Here is an 18,424-nt window from a genome sequence, read left to right as displayed (position 1 = left end):
ATTATCTAAATGGGTCCCGTGGCAGATTAATATTCATGTTATATTGGATCGCCATTTATAATAATCACATACATTGCTTTATATTCGAATTTATGAGATGTATAATTATTTATCATATTTAAATGCACATGTTTTAACGAAACATTTATATAACTACAAATATTTTATTCTATTAAAATGTCAGTGGTCGCAATCGGCGATTGCAAGCTGTTCTATTTGGCCTATCAGCCTGAGGTGGACGATATTGTGAAGTGCAGACTCCAAAATAGACTACGCATATGACCCCAAATTTATATTGACAGTGACGACTTGAAAATCGTAAAACTGACAAATCAGCAAAATGCCAAACTGTCTTGAGGTGAATGAAAATCAATTCCGAAGGGAAAACTCTATGCATACTTCACAATTATATTAAAATCCAACACCGCCAAGCCGTCTGCAAGACCTAGCGAGACAGACTGGCGACCGCCAGCTGGCTCAGCTAGTAAACATAAATAAGCGATCACCCGCAGTGCGCTTCGGCGACTCTGCTATAAGGTTTTCTCATGAGGTGACCTACTTGGGGGTCGTTCTGGACGAGAAGCAGACCTTTTTTAAGCATGCTAAAGTAATTGTGGCTAAGGCCAACTCAGCCTATCAGAAGGTTGCTCGCCTGGCGGGCAACAATTGGGGCCTAAAGCCTCGGGCCCTGAGAATCGCCTACGAGGCTATATTCATGGGCATCGCTGGCTATGCCTCCAGCGTGTGGCACACCAAAGCCTCGCTGACAATTGTGAAGAGGGCTCTGCTTAGCGGACAGAGGGCTGCTCTGATTGGCCTTACTAAGGCCTATAGGACCACATCTTCGGATGCCCTGGCGGTCCTTGCGGGGGTCTTTCCCCTCGACTTGCACGTTCAAATTAGAGGATCGATCACTCTCCTTATGAGGAGGATCAATACAACTCTCGCCGGTATCCCTCTGACACCGCCATCGAGAGTGGAGGACGTGAGCTACAGAAAGACTGTATCTGAGCTGGTCTACAAGACCGCATATGCGCCATGGTAGGCGAGATGGGTTGCCTCCTCTAAGGGCCGCCAGACTTTTCTATACTTTCCAGATGTCTCGGTGAGACACATGATGAGGAGACTGGTGCCGACCCACAGGACTAGTCAATTCATGACTGGCTATGGAAACTTTGCGGCCAAACTGCAGGGGTTTGGTTTGGCAGGACATGGGTCGGGTTGCTCATGTGGACACGACCAGCAGGACGCAGAGCACGTCCTGTGGGACTGTCCACTTATGGGCCCCGAACGAGCGGAGTTGTTTACCCGGGTCCGACCCCATTCGGGCCCAATAAGACACGCGGACATGGTGGCAACCGAGGCCAATTTTGCGGCCTTTACTAAATTCGCCAGAGCGTACGGGGGGCGGGAAACTCTCGACTCCCCTTGCGACTCTTCAAATTAAAGTCACTCTGATAGTTGCCATATAAATTAACATCATGCATTCGCACTTCGGTGCAAGGTTGCATCACCAGTCCCGTGCGGCTCTGCTCGGGACAAAATGAGGGCTTAAATTCTTTGATCTGGCACACGTAAGGGTTATGTTAGCCGGCCGCGTATGACGTGGCTGCATATACATAACGGGAGCGGAGGTGGGAGTTTTACACACCATGTTCTATTAGTAACAATAATAATATATTCATTGACATGTTTTCTTTTTCAAGTAAATGGGTAACGTTTTCAGTCATCTTTTCATGATTTAAGAATTAATACCCCCGTCGCCATCGCAAAACAAATTGACATATTGACATCTCGACGTTCGCTCTCAGACTTGAGTATACTTCCATTTTTTATAATTTCGTATCAAAATGTAATTAATACAATTTAAACATAACATTACGACAATATCTTTCAAAACGTCAAGATAATTAATTATGTTAATCGGTAAATTATCGCATTTTATTTTTAAAAATAATTTTGAAGTTTCACATATTAATGTGTTACTGTGTTCTTTAAAATTTAAACACAAAATAATTACAAGATAAAAAGAACTTTTTATTTTAAATTTTCTGTTGAATTATTATGCTCAATATGCTCAAACTTGTACTTGATATGAAGTAAATAAAAAACAAACAAACAAACAAATATAGAATACTGAAATGTCATTTTGATTTCCATAGTAACGCACGTATACATTAATACCACCCCCCCTAGCAACCAATAATGGTCTTTTACTTTTTACGGATTTTTCTGAAATAACTTTCCATACAAAACAGAATTAACTGAAAATGAATTCAATTCTGCTTACAGATGGCTAAAAGTATTAAAATAATGCATTGGCATCGTGTTCTGATATATTCTAAAAGTTTAAAATGTCTAGCTAATCGAGTTAAATAAAAATCGATTGCAAGATTTGTACTGGACAAACAAGAATACGAGCTAAAGAAACGTTGTAAAAAACGTTGTAATAAAGCACATTTGTCACTGTGGTGGGAATGTGTCTATATTATAATGGCCACATTCCCTGATTTTAAACGATTCATGATACGTTTGCCTCAATAAAATTAACGTAAAACTATGTTTATTTTTTACTATTTCCGATCATAAGAAGTTTGTACGACATATGGATTCAGTTGAAAATGTCCCTCTGAGACGGACGAAGCCGGTTCTAAATTATTGATTTAAAGTGGAGTAAGTACTACAAAAAAATGCGTTTTATTAAATTAAATAACAATATAATGCAGTTCCACCATGAATAATTGACAGTTAACAAAATAAAAGAAAAAAAAATACAAATTAATCTTATGCACAATTATGGTGAAATTGTTTTGAAAAAATAAAAGATATGATTCATATGCCCTACGTATTTTACCTGTTTACAATAATTCAATGATAATAACTCAGGACACGCGCAAACGTTCAGTTTCGGACCCTCCTCAGAAACTTAAGAAAATACAAACTATTTCGCTAAATGGAAATTTACTTTTTATTATTCTTCGTAAATTTCAGGTTTCATGTTATATAGCAGCTGATATTCTTGATCGATATTACGTTGTAAGTGCTGATTGATTTAAGAAAAAAGTTATTGATACGTTTACAATAATAACCAAAACAGATAATGAAGATATTTCAATACGCCTCGTGCCATTTGCAACAAATTAATCAAAAACTAAAAACTATGAAATGCGAGAGTCATTTCCCACATAATTTCGACTTGATTGAAAGTATGAAAGATAATATTTTGCGGAGTAATTAATCTTAAGAGATACTTTGTGTGTGGAGTCAACAAGTCAAAGAGCGTCTTCAAGTATTAAATAAATGATGAAAATGATAACGACAATTTTACAACGCGATCCTTTCCATGAAATCCCGTTACTAAATAAATAATGCGGAACGTCTGCAAAACAATGATGTCAATCTTCTGACAGTGCAGGCGACTCATTTAGGTGTCGGTTCAGAGCGTTGGAGCAAGAGCACGGAGCAGTGGAACATTGGAACAATTTAGTTTTACCAGGAGCACCGAAAATGTGTAGTGCTTCGGATATTTTCTTTATTATTATTATTAAATTTTCGTCCTAACATCCAATGAAAATATTATATTTGACACTTTGCAATACTGGAATTATTTTAAATACGCCAACATTGCCGAGTAATAGATAACTTTTTTTGGCAGAAGAGGCGGATAATGAAAGACAATTTTCTGTCGGTTATGTTATTAGAATTAATAATGAAAATGACGGAATAATAAACCTTATTTTAAAACTAGTTCTTTTTTAACATTTGTGTTAATGTATTACATATTTTATCCGGAGCGGAGCAAACCCTGGAGCGGAGCAACTCAAAAAATGGTCCGCTCCAACCCTTTGGTCAGTATCGTTACGCTCAAATGACATTAACACCGTTCCAAAGTGATTTCGTCGTAGACCAATGCAAGAAAAATCTGTCCTTCTACCTTACCATTAAAAAATATTGACTACAATTCATAAGATTAATAACATTTATCTAAAATCTATCTTTTGTATCACAAATGCAGAAATTCTAATGTTTAAATTCTAATGTATTCATGTTTTTTCTATTCCATCCGAGTCGATTATTGCGACCCGGGTTTCTGCCCTTTTGCGGTAAATGCACACTTACAATGAATACAGTAAGTTAATTCTCGGTTATATAATAAATATAAATACATGCAATAAAAGGAGGTAAAAGCCTATCGTACCACGATTGATGCATTCAGTTTACCTGTTATGGATCATACCATTTTTATTTCTACCATATTGTTTCCCAGTTATGAAGATTAATGCTCTTACTGAATGTGTTAATAGTGAGTATGTAAACAATTATCTATTAGCTACCGGTTTTCACAAACACTTTTCAGAATTTGTTATTTTTTTATACTTGATCCTTTACTTAGTAGGTAATAAAGTGAACACTGACGTAGACGAAATCATGATGTAATAAATATATATTAGTATAATGTATTTGTATTCGTTATAGAATTATGCTGTAATTTCATCACTCAGTATTTTTAAATATAATTTAAATTGATAACTTATAAGCACTTATAAATGAATAATAAGTTAAGAGTACGTATATCGACTGATACAGCATATTCTTATTATCTCTGTACACATGTATCCACTGCAGGGGGTACACGAGGTGTATAATTAATTACATAGCAAAGTATTTAAAACTGTATTTATTTTACTTTAATAAGCGTCTATTTATAATCAAATCATACAAGAAAACTCTAAAGAGGCGGTGAAAATCGTGAGAGTCTACGATGAGATTTATGGTAGGTAATATATTATGCGGAGATATGTACATATATTTTGCAGTCTTCCGTTGTAGTATTCATTTGGCAATAACTTGATATAGCAACTAGCTTATTGATATATAATTATCAAGGTGTACAATTTATAAGAAAATGGAATAAACTCATGAATTATTATGCTTAGTACCCATAATAAATGAGTATATTATTACTATTACATACAGATGGTAGATACCTACTTAGATACGTAGTACTGATACTTTTGGCATACTTAGGTACGTAGTATTTTATGAAAAATTTATTATAACAGAATTACATGTAGTTATGGCTTTATTCAAAAGTGCACAATTCGTTAGATATCCCTAGCTATGTCGCTGCACATGAAGTTCAAAAATAATTACAAGATAAAAAGAACTTTTTATATACCACGTTTTTAAATTTTCTGTTGAATCATATAAACTTGACAAATCTATGTATTAATAATTTAGGACCAGTAAGGCAATTGCCAACAAATCATTCTTTTGCTATTTTGCAACAAACAAACAAATATAGAATACTGAAATGTCATTTTGATTTCCATAGTAACGCACGTATATATTAATAATTTTGTTGCTAGGACCACCCCCTTAGCAACCAATAATGGTGGATTGGATTACGGATTTCTTCCGAAATAACTTTTCAATTCGAAAAACGTGGTAATAATCGTTTGTATGTGGAATAATTGCACACTCTCAAAAGTTTAAAAAAGGTGTAGTTTTTACATAGCAGAATAGCAAATATACCAATCGATTTCAAGCACAATAGTGATTAAACGTACATACTCAAGTAATTTTCAGTATTTTTGGAAAATAATTTAACCCCACATTTAATAGTTTGTCGCGTACAGACATAATAATCATAGAAGAAACGTGAAAACCAATCGCCATGGATCAGTTTTGATGCCGGGTTATATTTATTGCCGTATGTCGATCAGGCAATAAAACGCAAGAACCCATGCGGCTATCGTGGCGTCAGGTGAGGTCACAATATACTAATGTGATTTTCTCAAAGCCTGGGTGTTTGTGATAGCTTCACTTATATTACTAAAATACACCACTGTTTCACTATACTACTGTCATTGGGCCTCTAGGCCTGATGTAGTGTTAAAAAAAGAAACATTAAGTACGACGAATGTCCTCAAATATTAACAATATTGAATGCGAAATGAGATGAGAAAAGCGTAACTATTGAAAATAGCATATTCTTTAACAATTTAAGTGTACATCCCATATCTCTACACACATTGTGTTCCCTGGTAAATAATATAAGATATCGATCGATCACTTCTAAAATAAGGGCCGGACTTTTCCGCTGACATTGGTGGGTTATTTATTATGGATTGCGGCGATAATAATTTTTCATATGTATGCCGAGAGGAATGAAATTTGAACACTATTAGTAATAATATACCATATACCCACACACTCTCTCCGCGATTGATATGACAACTACCATTCAAGGCAACTAGGGGAAAATCTTTAAAATATCCATATTACGGTAGGAAAAATATAAGGGTGCATATTTTTAAAATTGAACCCCTCCCCCCTCTCCACAGCCATTTTATTACCACGTTTTTCTTGTTTGTCCGGTGGTTGTTTATCCAGTACAAATCTTGCAATCGATTTTTAACTAACATTCCGACTAGCTAGACATTTGAAACTTTTAGAATATATCAGAACACGATGCCAATGCGTTCTTTTAATACTTTTAGCCGTCTTTAAGTTGAATTGAATTAATTTTCAGTTAATTCTGTTTTGTATGAAAAGTTATTTCGGAAGAAATCCGTAATCCAATCCACTATTATTGGTTGCTAAGGAGGTGGTCCTAGCAACTAAATTATTAATACGAGGGTAGCCGTTTATATTTTGGGAATAACAAACAAAAACGAATTTTTTAGAAATGAAAACAATTTTATTGTTTTTTAAAATATTCTTCACGATAATTTATACACTTTTCCATGCGTTTGAACCAATCTGAAAAGCATTTTTGCCACTTTGCAGAAGGTAACTCCAGAACATGGTTTTTGAATGTATCAACCGCCTCTTCTAGTGTAGAAAATCGTTGACCACGCAATTTATCTTTGACTGTCAGTAATAAAACAAAATCATTGGGTGCCAAATCAGGGCTGTACAGCGGATGACCCATCAATTTAATGTTTTGAGTTCTCAAATAGGCGCTTGTTTGAGCCGATGTGTGAGAGCTCGCATTGTCTTGATGAAGGATGATTTGACGCAGACGGTTGCTTTTCCTTATTTCACCAAAAACTTCTGGCAAACAAATGGTTTTGTACCATTCAGAATTGACTGTTCTACAATTCTCTAAAGGTACAGTTGCGATATGGCCCGTTTTTCTGAAAAAAAAACAGGCGACCATTTGCTTCGAAGTGCTTCGAGCGCGAGCAACTTTTGTTGGTTTAAGCTCATTTTGGAAGACCCATACGGTCGACTGCTGTTTACTTTCGGGCTCATACGTATAGATCCAAGATTCGTCATATGTAACAATCTCATACACGTTATTTGAAGCACCTTGATCGTATTTTTTGAGCATTTCCTTGCACCAATCGACACGCGCCTATTTTTGTGCGATTGTCAAATTATGCGGGATCCAACGCAAACATAGCTTCTTCACGTCTAAATGTTCATGCAAGATCGTATACACGCTAGTGTTACTAATGCCCATGAATGCCTCAATCTCACGGTATGTCACATGATGATCTTGCATTATCAGTTCACGCACAGCATCGATGTTTTCTGGAAATTATCGATTTTGGACGAGCTTCACGCGCCTCGTCTGTGAGCAAAAGACGGCCACGATAAAATTCGTTAAATCAACGATATACCGTAGTTTTTGACGGTGCTTCATTACCATACAGAACACTAAGCTCTGCGATGCACTGTTCCCCCGATAATCTAAATCTAAAGTTGTGAAAAATAATCACTCGAAAATTTTTAAGAGTTAATTCCATTTTTTGGTCGAGACATATTTTTCAAATGAATTTAAAAAAAACAAGCGTCCATTTGTTAAAACTTTCTGAGTACTTTTGCCGTTAAAAATGTCAAACTTCAAAATACAGAAGTTAAATTGCACCTAGCAACACCAGTGTTGCCAATTCCCGAAATATAAACGGCTACCTATGTATGTACGTGCGTTACTATGGAAATCAAAATGACATTTCAGTATTCTATATTCGTTTGTTTGTTGCAAAATAGCAAAAAAAATGATTTGTTGACAATTGCCTTATTTGTCCTAAATTATTAATACGTAGTTTATAATATGATTTTGAAATTGAAAATTTAAAAACGTGGTATATAAAAAGTTCTTTTTATCTTGTAATTATTTTAAAATATGAAAATACGTAGTACAATGTGTTCAGTATTGTTGATTACGCAAAAAATAATGTCTGTGTGGAGGGGGACAGAAGAACTATTAATGAATGTCTAAATATTTTCGTTTTTGTCGAAATTTAAATTTATATATTTTTTAATAACGTAGCAATTTAGGATAATACTTACATTGCAAGTGCCAACATCTCCAGATAACATTGTTTAACCGAATTTTGTCTTTCCATCGCAACTTTATGCCTTTGAATCTGTTCCATTTTGGTGACGTGAGCTTTTGTCTGTGAACAAAAATATAAAAATGGTTTTAAGTAAATAAATGAATAATAAATAAAACTAGCTGGAGTTTGCTTAGTTCGTTTACTTAGACTAGTGGTTCCCAAAGTGGTCCCTACAGACCCCCAGGGGTCCTTGTGACCGCTGAGGGGGTCTGTGGCAAATAAAAAATAATTTGGGGGTGCGTGGACAATGCAGGGGGGAGGTCCGCGAAATGTTTAATATAAAAAAAAATTTGCGACACATTTTCATTATGACAGTTAAAATAAATAGCAGATCGTTGGTTGTCTAAAAGTGCATGTTTGGATCGATTTTATGCACTCTTTGATTCAAAGTAAATACAATGATATGTGGCTCAATTTACTTAATTCAAAAAATGACATAGCTTATTCTGACTTATTTGCCAAATTTAACGAAATCAATTTGAAGCTACAAGGTGATCAATTAAATTGAATCAAAACTAAAAGTATAATATCTGCGTTTGTTGCAAAAAGGAGAATGCTCTCAGTTTCCAAATCTTTCAAAATTGCAAAAACGAGATGATAATTTGCTAGCTTATTGTCAACACTTAACGGCTCTTCATTCTGGCCTCAACCCAAGATTTGAAGATATTCTTCACTTGGTTATCTCAGATTGGGTGTTGGACCCTTTTGCAAGCAGACCCAATCCATACTAATGCAGGAGCAGTTTATTGAATTATCCACAAATGAGGAGCTGAAACCAATGTTTGAACAAGGATACCATAAATATTCTGGTTACAAAAACCGATACCAATTCATATCCTGCATTATGGGTCACACGGTACAGAGGCTGTTGATTGCTTTCCCGTCTTCTTATTTAGTAGTACGTGGATTTATTGCAGTTATGAACCTCATCACGAAAAAAAGAAGCCGATTGGAAATTAATGCGCGCGGAGACTTACGAATATTACTTATAAACATAGAGCCGAACATAAATAATTGCATATCATCTTTTATATTCATATTTTTACATTACCATAACCATTCAAGGCATCAAAATTAAATTTATAATTTTTCTATTATGCAGTTATGTAGAGTTATTTTACTTGGGGGTTCATGGTCAGGTTTTTGCTTTAAGAAGGGGTCCATGGGCATAATAAGTTTGAGAAACACTAAGTACTAAGTCTTAGACTAATAAAATCAATTAAACAGAAAGCCGTAAAGATAGATTATAATTTGTTAACTATTTTATAGGTGTAATCTATTAACATAGCGACATCTGTGTATATGTGTCTGAACAAAATATCGACTGACTACAACACACGACATCAAAATGTTACGCAATGATAATTTAAATAACAAGCCAAGATAAAGGAACGCAAAATAAACAACATCGAATGAAAATATGTAGATCCGCATTTGAATTTGAATTTTATTTTTGAAATGAGAATATAAACAAAGCACGCAAGATGTTTTTGTGATTGCTTGGATCGGAATATGGATGCACGAAGCGTTTATATTATCAAGACGTTAGAAAATATTAAAATGTCTAAAAAAAGTGTCACAACACACAAAGTTGCTGTGATTACGTATGTCAGCGTGCATTTAACTGAATTCAGTTCGCTGTTTTCACCTGGACCTCATTGGACAATATTGACATACGAATAGGATTGCTGGGCCTTACAAAAAGTATGAGAGAAAGCTGGTTATCTTTGAATGTAAGATATTGAGAAGGGTCTTCGTGGTTGTATACGACGAAGATGGTACGGTACAATCCCGAGCTATAGTTGTGTGTTGTATAATGATCCCTTTAGTTTTACTCATGCAAGTGGTGCGACTCTGTTAGGCAGAGCATGGCCTCGAAGGTGTAAGGGAAATGGATGGTCGGGAAACCTATAGCGAAAGCGAACGAGCATCATATTATGTTGGCTAATCCGGTGGTGACACATTTCACGGTGGGTTGTAGTGTGGATAATAATGAAATCGTTGCCAGTCAATTGTGTAAAGACGTTCAGAGAAATTGAATGTTTCAACAGATGAGTGACTCGATGCTGATGTTGATGTCGAGTCGATTCTCTGTGTAGGGATCGTTTTAGTAACATAATTGTTTACATTATAAATCGAAAAGAGGAATTCAACACTATATATGGCTCAGATTAAATAATTAATATTATGCATAGGACATGCATGTAATTATCGCATCCAAGTTCAATAATTCAGTAATCAAACCACCAGTTTATGACACTGAGATTAATATTTCATAAGTAAATAGTCCATTAAAACGCGATTTTACTATCGCTGTAAATAGCCAGACTTTGTAGAATTATATAAAACTTTGCAAAATAGTCGCTGTACACTAGGCGGATTTTTGAACGGTCCATGTTTGCGTTGTCTTATGAGAAAATATAAAGAAGTAGCAATTAGAGAAATATTGAAATAGACCACACATAGGTAGGTACTCAATAAACATACAGAGGGAATCCAATCCCGAGCCAAAATTCTAATCCCGGGATTTCGGGATTACAATTTGACAATCCCGGGATTGGCATTTTTTTCCATTGTTAATATAAAATTTTTATATTTACAAAGAACATTGTTAAAATCGGTCAAAAATAAATCTAGTATAATTTATACTATTTAAGACATTTATTGTTAATATTGTATACGTTCAATCTTGGAAATACATAAGTTTAATGGAGTAAATAATATTGTAATATAAATAATAATGTGAAATTAATATGAGATTGCTGTTTCTGATAGTAAAGACTTAATGAATGGGTTAGCGAGATTTAAAATAGTAAAGCAAATCATTGTGTACTTATGGCCTTTCTGCTTCATAAATCTAATTACTTAGTCAGCCAAATATGAAACTGCCGTAAAACGTATGAGATCATGGTGGAATTACTTTGTGATAGTGCGAAGCATTGTTTTTTCCAATCTTTCTCATTTTTATTAATTCATGTGAAAAAATAAAATGAATCGGCAACTTACACATGGGTATAAATCAAACTTCATTCAAACTCAGTTTATTTCTAATGTAGTTATTAAAGTATTTTTATATTTATATTTTCGTTTTTATTTTATTTTCCATAAAAATTGATAAAAAAAATCAATCCCGAAGGATTCGGGATTATGTTTATCAATTCCGGGATTCCGGGATTGGAATCCCTAAACATACATATATCAACCATCAGATAAACTATTTTAATAAGATGTAACTTCAAGGCAAGGTAAAGTTGTTGGAAATTAAGACATTAATGTCCCAATTAAAATAATTTATTGATTTACTTGCATAACCATAATTTAAATTAATACGTCATATACAAATTGTAAAATTAATGAACATTAAAAAACGAGAAAATAAAATGTATACATATATATATAGATACCATTTACAAACATGCAATAAAAGCTCTGATAAAATTGTGATGAAATAAAAAAGTAATGTAACATTCAAGAATAAAATGAAGTTTTGGCACGTTTAGACAATAATTGCATAATTCAGCGTCGCTAAGTAAAATAATTTTAGACAATTTACTTAATACTATTAGTATTTTACAGAAAACCTGAAAAATGTATAATTGTTTGTTAATAGAAACGAGTCGGTAATTATTTTTTGTTAAACTTATTGATAAAGTGTAAGCACGTTTTTAAAAATATTTAAAAAAAAATGAAAACTCTATTATCTATTATATTTATATTGCCATATAAGGAGTCAGTCATATAATATGAAGTAACGTCCTACGGGGGTGGGATAGGTCTGATATATCGCTGCATCAGTACAGCGATACACTATTTGACAAAAACATGTTGAGAGAAAATGGCTGTCAACGTTTTTGAATACCAATAAGAGAGTAATTAGATATTTTATACAGTATTTATATATTATCTATTATTATGTAAGTATCCTAAAAAAATGAGCACTGTATCTAAAATTATAAAGAACCACCCTAAATTCCTTCCCACATTTAAATTAAATTAATTAATGTAATAAAGTGTTGTATTGCACTAAAACAATTATACTTCTTTGATATTAATGTTGATGTCATACAAATTTATCTGAAATATTATGGTAAAATAAATGTCTAAAGAAATAGTGCAGCCTTGCCCAAACTGAGATTTTGTCAAATAGTGTACCCTTGTACTGAGGCAGCGATAATGTGATGATTTATGATAAAATGGATAAGGGGTTGTATAAAATGTGAGGTCACAAAATCAACAAACTATAAACTCTTTTTTCTGAGAATAAAATATTCCGTGAGAACATTATAGGTAAACTTGATAATTTTCAACGATTTTGTTTCAATCGGAAGTAAAAAATACGGGAAAACGGCCCCCAACACATATTGGAAAACACTAGTAGACATCTACACACGACGTAATGTATGTAAGGCAAAAAACCAACCGGAAGCAGTGCGGCGAGGTGTGGGAATCGCGACGGGTTTTATGAGGAAATTGCCTAGTAAACCACCATTCATCCATCATGCCAAGTTTATGCTTTCATACAAAAGCGCACAACTCATTGGATTTTCCGAGCTATGCAGCAGCACCGGACTATGAATAAAGATATGAACGCGTATTTGCAATATGCACCTTCATTACAGTGTGGGTAAAAGTACTTTATAGACGATATTATGTATACAGTTGAGAATTGCATTTTCAGATGCATATTAGAATGGTCGTTGCACAACGAATGTGCTTTAGTTATTCAGATGCGTTGGCCATTTATAAGTTGAGATGCTTTACAAGTCTCATAAAGAAAAAAACACATATAAGCGTTCGTTACATTTGTTATTCTATTGTACTGTAATCTGTATAATACAGGTGGTAGGCATAGGAACTAAATCCGTTGAAGAATTCGCTGAAGTATGGTTTTCCAGTTCATGATTGGGCTTCGGACACCGATTAAAGCAACATAATACATCGGCGCTTGTTTATCAAACTTTGGAGTCTGACTGACCTCAAGCGAGAGACCTCTCAAGAGACGAATGCCGATAACAATAATTGTACATTATTTATTATGTATTACATAAATAACTATTATTTGTCTATGAATTTACTCTTCAATGGTTGTTTGATATCCAGAAATAGTTATATAGCCCTTCACAGGGCATGAGTGTCAAAGACGATGAAAAACCCCTATAATAAGCTTAATTTAAGAGGATAATTTTAAAAAGTAAGTAGTCAATTCCAATTTTTTTTCTATAATAACCACTTAATAGTGCTTCAGTTCTTTCAGATCTCGTCAAATTCAACATGAAACCGTTTAAATTACATACTAAATATAGGACTAATTCTCAATAGTGGACAGACCCAGGCAGGATAATTTTCAAACAGCGTCCTAACCATTTCAACCAATCACGTCATCGCAAAGGTAACTAGTAACTACAAAGTTTTCAGGAAGGAGCAATGAAAATATCGCATTTTCTCACTTTGTCAAAAAGTTTCACTACATTTTAAAACTACCTCCATCCCTACACCATGATATGAAAATGAATCTGAATGTGCGAGCCTTCGCGACAGAAGAGCAACTATTTGTTTTGCTTACCATTCTCGTATAAGCAAGTTGTCGTATACTTTTAGGGATTTTGTTATTTTTAGGGAGTGCATTATGACGTTTTATTTCAGGAGACTGTTTAGATTGTTGTGTGGCTGACTTCGTCATAATTCGATTGGTAAAACTCAATAGTTAACACAAAACATTATTTTGCATGGTGAACTATAAAATTGTGTTTATACAAAGCGGCCACACGAAACGCCCTACAGAGCCCTAACTAGAGTCATAACTAGGGCCCGGATTTGTATGCAACAAAAAACCTGATTACATGCATGCACGTATGCACTTAAAATCAATAAAATATGCACTAAAACCGAAGAATGCAGTTAAAAATTGACATTTTTTGTGGGAAAAAATTGTAAATACCCACTTCATCCAATATTACTGACAAAAATCGAATAACTAGTTAATAATTTTTCAACATACGATATCAGAACAAAAAACACAAACAAAGAATATAAAGTTAATCAATTACAATTTTCAAAATAGTTTTTTCACAAGTACTTACAAACAATTGAATAATAAATGCAATGTAAACCAAACATAATTTAAAAAACAAAAACGACACACTTAACTATTCCTAAATACTATTTTCTGTTTTTTGCCCGAAAAAAAATTACATTATTTACTGGCATTAAATTTTTCCGCATAGGTATCTGTCAGTATTTTGTTTATATGCGGAAAACTACCTCTCAACGTCCACTTGGGCAAACTTTAAATAATAATGCCCAAGTTAACTTCACTTTTTTCACTGATAAATCCACAGCTCGGAGATGGCATTAAAAATGCAAGTGCATCTAAACTATCTTCCTTCCTAACTTAGTTATATTTCAATAAAATAATTTAAAAAACTAAAATTATAAATTCAAAAGCTCTAAAATATGCATTTATTTATGATATATGCACTAATGTCTCAAATATGCTCTAACGTCTCAAATATGCCTTTATATGCACAATAAAATTTTATTTTTGGATTCTGTGTCTTTCAAAACAGATTTCTGTGCAACTCTCATAGCTGTGCATACACCCTAACAAAACATGCACTAGCATATAAATCCGGGCCCTAGTCATAACTCATATTTTACAATTTTGTCATATTTTAGATACATATACCAAGTGATTCTAAAGGCATTACCTAATCTATATTATAAAGAAAAATGGTTGGGTATCAAAAATCACTTTAAACCAAGACAAAATCGTTGACAAAGTTGACTGTTGGTGTCATACTCATATTGTTCAATTAATAATGTGAGTTCTGTCATCAAGGCATTTCTAACCAATCACGGAGCTCTATATCTTATGGTGTGCTGTGTGTCTGCAGCCTTAGGAGTATATATGTTTAAAAAAAATAATCATTGATTAATATTCAAGGGAGTTCAATACTTTTCTTCTAATTACAAAAAAACAGTGCTCTAGTGGTTTTTGCGATTATTTCAAAACTCGATTTTTGGAATATTAAGTGACTTATGACTAGACAACTCATAAAGTCCAAACCTTAGGTATAATGTGAACTTTTAAAACATACAATTGCAGACAACATGACTACAATTACTATAAAAAATAATACAAAACTGTAAAATTTTTAAAACCGTTTAGCAACCTTTTAAATAACTTATCAAACTACATTTTCATAAAATATTATCTACTAATAAAAATCTATCTTCCAAATAACTTATATTTTTATGTTCGTATATTGATTATTTGAAATGAAAGTAATCAGTTTGTTAAAAAAATTACTTTCTTCATATAAATATTTGTCTCCGCACGAGTGAATTGTTTTGCTAACTTTGGTGAATAAAATAATGTTACCACAGAACTTACTATATTTATAAACTGGGCAGAATCGACATAGTATAGATACCTATGTTCCCTACATCCACAATCGTTACGAAATTAATAACACGGCATTGGCGATTTTCCAAAACATCCAGAGATGACCAGTGTTTGGTGTGAAAAATCTCGCATAATAATTTATTCACTGCGAATTTACGTGAAAATCAGAGATTCTTATCTCTATTACTGCAGATTAATTTAATACGTAGTGATCAGACGACACGACAATACGTAGCCAATTTGAATGTACCTAATATAATAATACTAGCTGACCAGGCAAACGTTGTTCTGCCATATAAATTATTTCTAGTGAATATTTTGGTTGTTAAATAAAAAGTAACGAATGTATCGTAAGTGTGTGGGGATGGGATCTATGACAGAAAGAGGAATAGAGCACTATAGACGATGACCGCCGATAAAAACAAAAAACATCAACCATTCATTTTCTCAATTCAAAATGAGTAATGATGTTCATAATGAATGAATTACCTGTTACAGGATCTCGTTGTTTAATGTTTATGCAATATCCGTCTTGTCCCTTCCAGAAAATTAGCGGATATTGGAGAGCGTCGTATGAACGGTGTGTGTCAGCGATGAACTCCAGATTATTGTTTCTTCTTCGAATCACGATTTCTCGCGTCGATGTGCGGTCGCCAACCATGATTCCAGCAATGTCGTCAACAACAGTCGCATTGAATCGACGTACGTGCTCTCCAGCTGGTGTTTTATCAGGATTGATGACAATAGCGTGATTGTCACTTTGCAATTCGTGCATGTGTGCTTTGAAGAATTTCAATAATTCATTGTGCTCATTCAACAGGGCGTCCAGTTCGCCGACGATGCGCCTGGCATTAGGCGAATTGAGGCTATTGTAGCCGCAACGTGCATCCACATGATTGATGTCCTCACCGCCGCGCCCATGAAGTAGATTTGTAAAAATGTATGTGGTTCATTTGGCATTAGCAGCAATGAGCCTACTTTGTGGTATACTTGACCTTTGATTTTGAACGTAGAATGGAATTGTTGACCATTTGCCGCAGTATTGTGAACTATTTCTGTTGCTCCGGACGAAGTCATTTGGAAGCATGAATTGAATGTGCGAATGGACTTCAGGAACAGGTTTGAATCTGGAACCGTGCCAATGAGCAAGCTGTTCAATGGTTCTGGTGGTATCTCAATTTCTGGTAGTTGCACTTTTCCTGATGCGCAACACATCCCGGCTGACTCATGTTTGAATTTGAGCGCATGACAATGGGGACATTCTTTGTCCATAGCACCTGTTATGTGCCATTCAAATTTGTAACTGTTAGTGAGTCAGCCAGTGGATTCGACCGGCTGAAACATGTTAAATCTTGTTCATTTTTTTCTTAAGTTTGTTGCATCATCTCTATTGTTTCCTTCCTAGTAGTATTCCAGAATACAAAACACTCTTCAGTTGGACTCCTTACAGGAAACACGTATTGTACTTAGTAATATTCAACCTTATATTAGTATACCAGTAATAATATGTTATGTGATTTTGTGTTATAAATTGGAAATAAAGGAAAACGTTAAATATAATTAATAATATCTTTTAATAATTCCAACCCATAACACACCAATCAGCACTTTCGGATGAGCGGAATATTCAATATCTGGCTCGTACTCGAATGCGAGACGAAGGAACGAAGCGGATGTAAATGTTCGATGTACTTGTTGGCGTTGTCGGTCATTTGCTCTGCGTGTGTTAACTACGAACCGGCGCGCTTGGCTCCGTTCCAATTGTCGTTGTTGATTTCGTTCAGCTCGTGCCTCTTGTGATTGAGATGCACGCAATTGCGACATGCTTACACGCACGTTTTTGTTATCTTGTTGGATTTGTTCGTCTGTTCTTTCTACTCTACTATTTCGCATGTTTGTTGCTTTATTCGTTCGACGGCCCAAATGGCCCCCCTTGCGTCTTGCTGGCATTGTGCACTGTAATACACGCACATAAAAATAGATAAATTAAAATAAATCGTACAAAATTTTGCACGCACTGCGTTGTGATTTGCCGAATGAAATGTCAAAATGACGCGACGCTTCTCTTGAATTCTTCTCGGACGTAGTGCCATCTGTCATTCAACAACATAAATAATTTCGTTCTGTTTGAAATACGAACGACGGTTAAATTTGTTCATACAAAATTAATGAAATTGCGAATAAAAAATGGGAGAATGGGGGTTCAAAAGTGAAAATTTGAGGTTATAGGTATTTTTTTATGCCAAATAATAAAAAAAATACAAAAAAAAAATTGTCAAAAAAATAAAAGAAAATTTTTCTGGATAGAGATACCCTAATCACCTAGCGGTATGAAATATACTTGTTGACCTATTCTCATACCTAACAAATATACATAAAAATCGGTCGAGCCATTTCGGAGGAGTTCGACCACAAACATCGTGACACGAGATTTTTATATATATAGAGATGTACAGCGAATGTGTATGAACGAACGTATTGAATTTTATTAAGTAAATATCAATATTATGAAACAGTTCCACAGTCGTACACTTGTAGTACCAGCGAATGGTGGAGGTAGGCTATTAAGATCCGAGATAAATAATGCACACTAAACTTTGTCAGTCATTCGTATTTGTTTCCATTAAACTAAAACTACAATGTAGATAACTCAAAAAATATTTGTTTA

At 34.3% G+C, this 18,424-nt stretch overlaps 1 protein-coding gene across 2 annotated transcripts in view; it reads right to left on the bottom strand.

Moving 5' to 3' along the window:
• Positions 1 to 18,424, bottom strand: part of Mondo (MLX interacting protein mondo) — a 75,077-nt gene that overhangs the window by 34,041 nt on the left and 22,612 nt on the right. For both annotated transcript variants that reach the window (XM_085958427.1, XM_085958428.1), the window contains exon 2: positions 8,305 to 8,411. In XM_085958427.1, coding sequence (XP_085814553.1) covers positions 8,305 to 8,411 — 107 coding nt within the window. The remainder of the gene's footprint in view (positions 1 to 8,304; positions 8,412 to 18,424) is intronic.

The sequence above is a fragment of the Rhyacophila brunnea genome, unplaced genomic scaffold, assembly GCF_057557595.1.
Source record: "Rhyacophila brunnea isolate RB1 unplaced genomic scaffold, BYU_Rbru_1.0 scaffold_7, whole genome shotgun sequence".
Taxonomy (NCBI): domain Eukaryota; kingdom Metazoa; phylum Arthropoda; class Insecta; order Trichoptera; family Rhyacophilidae; genus Rhyacophila; species Rhyacophila brunnea.
The sequence above is the reverse complement of the archived record's forward strand: the minus strand, read 5'-3'. Positions and strand labels throughout refer to the sequence as shown.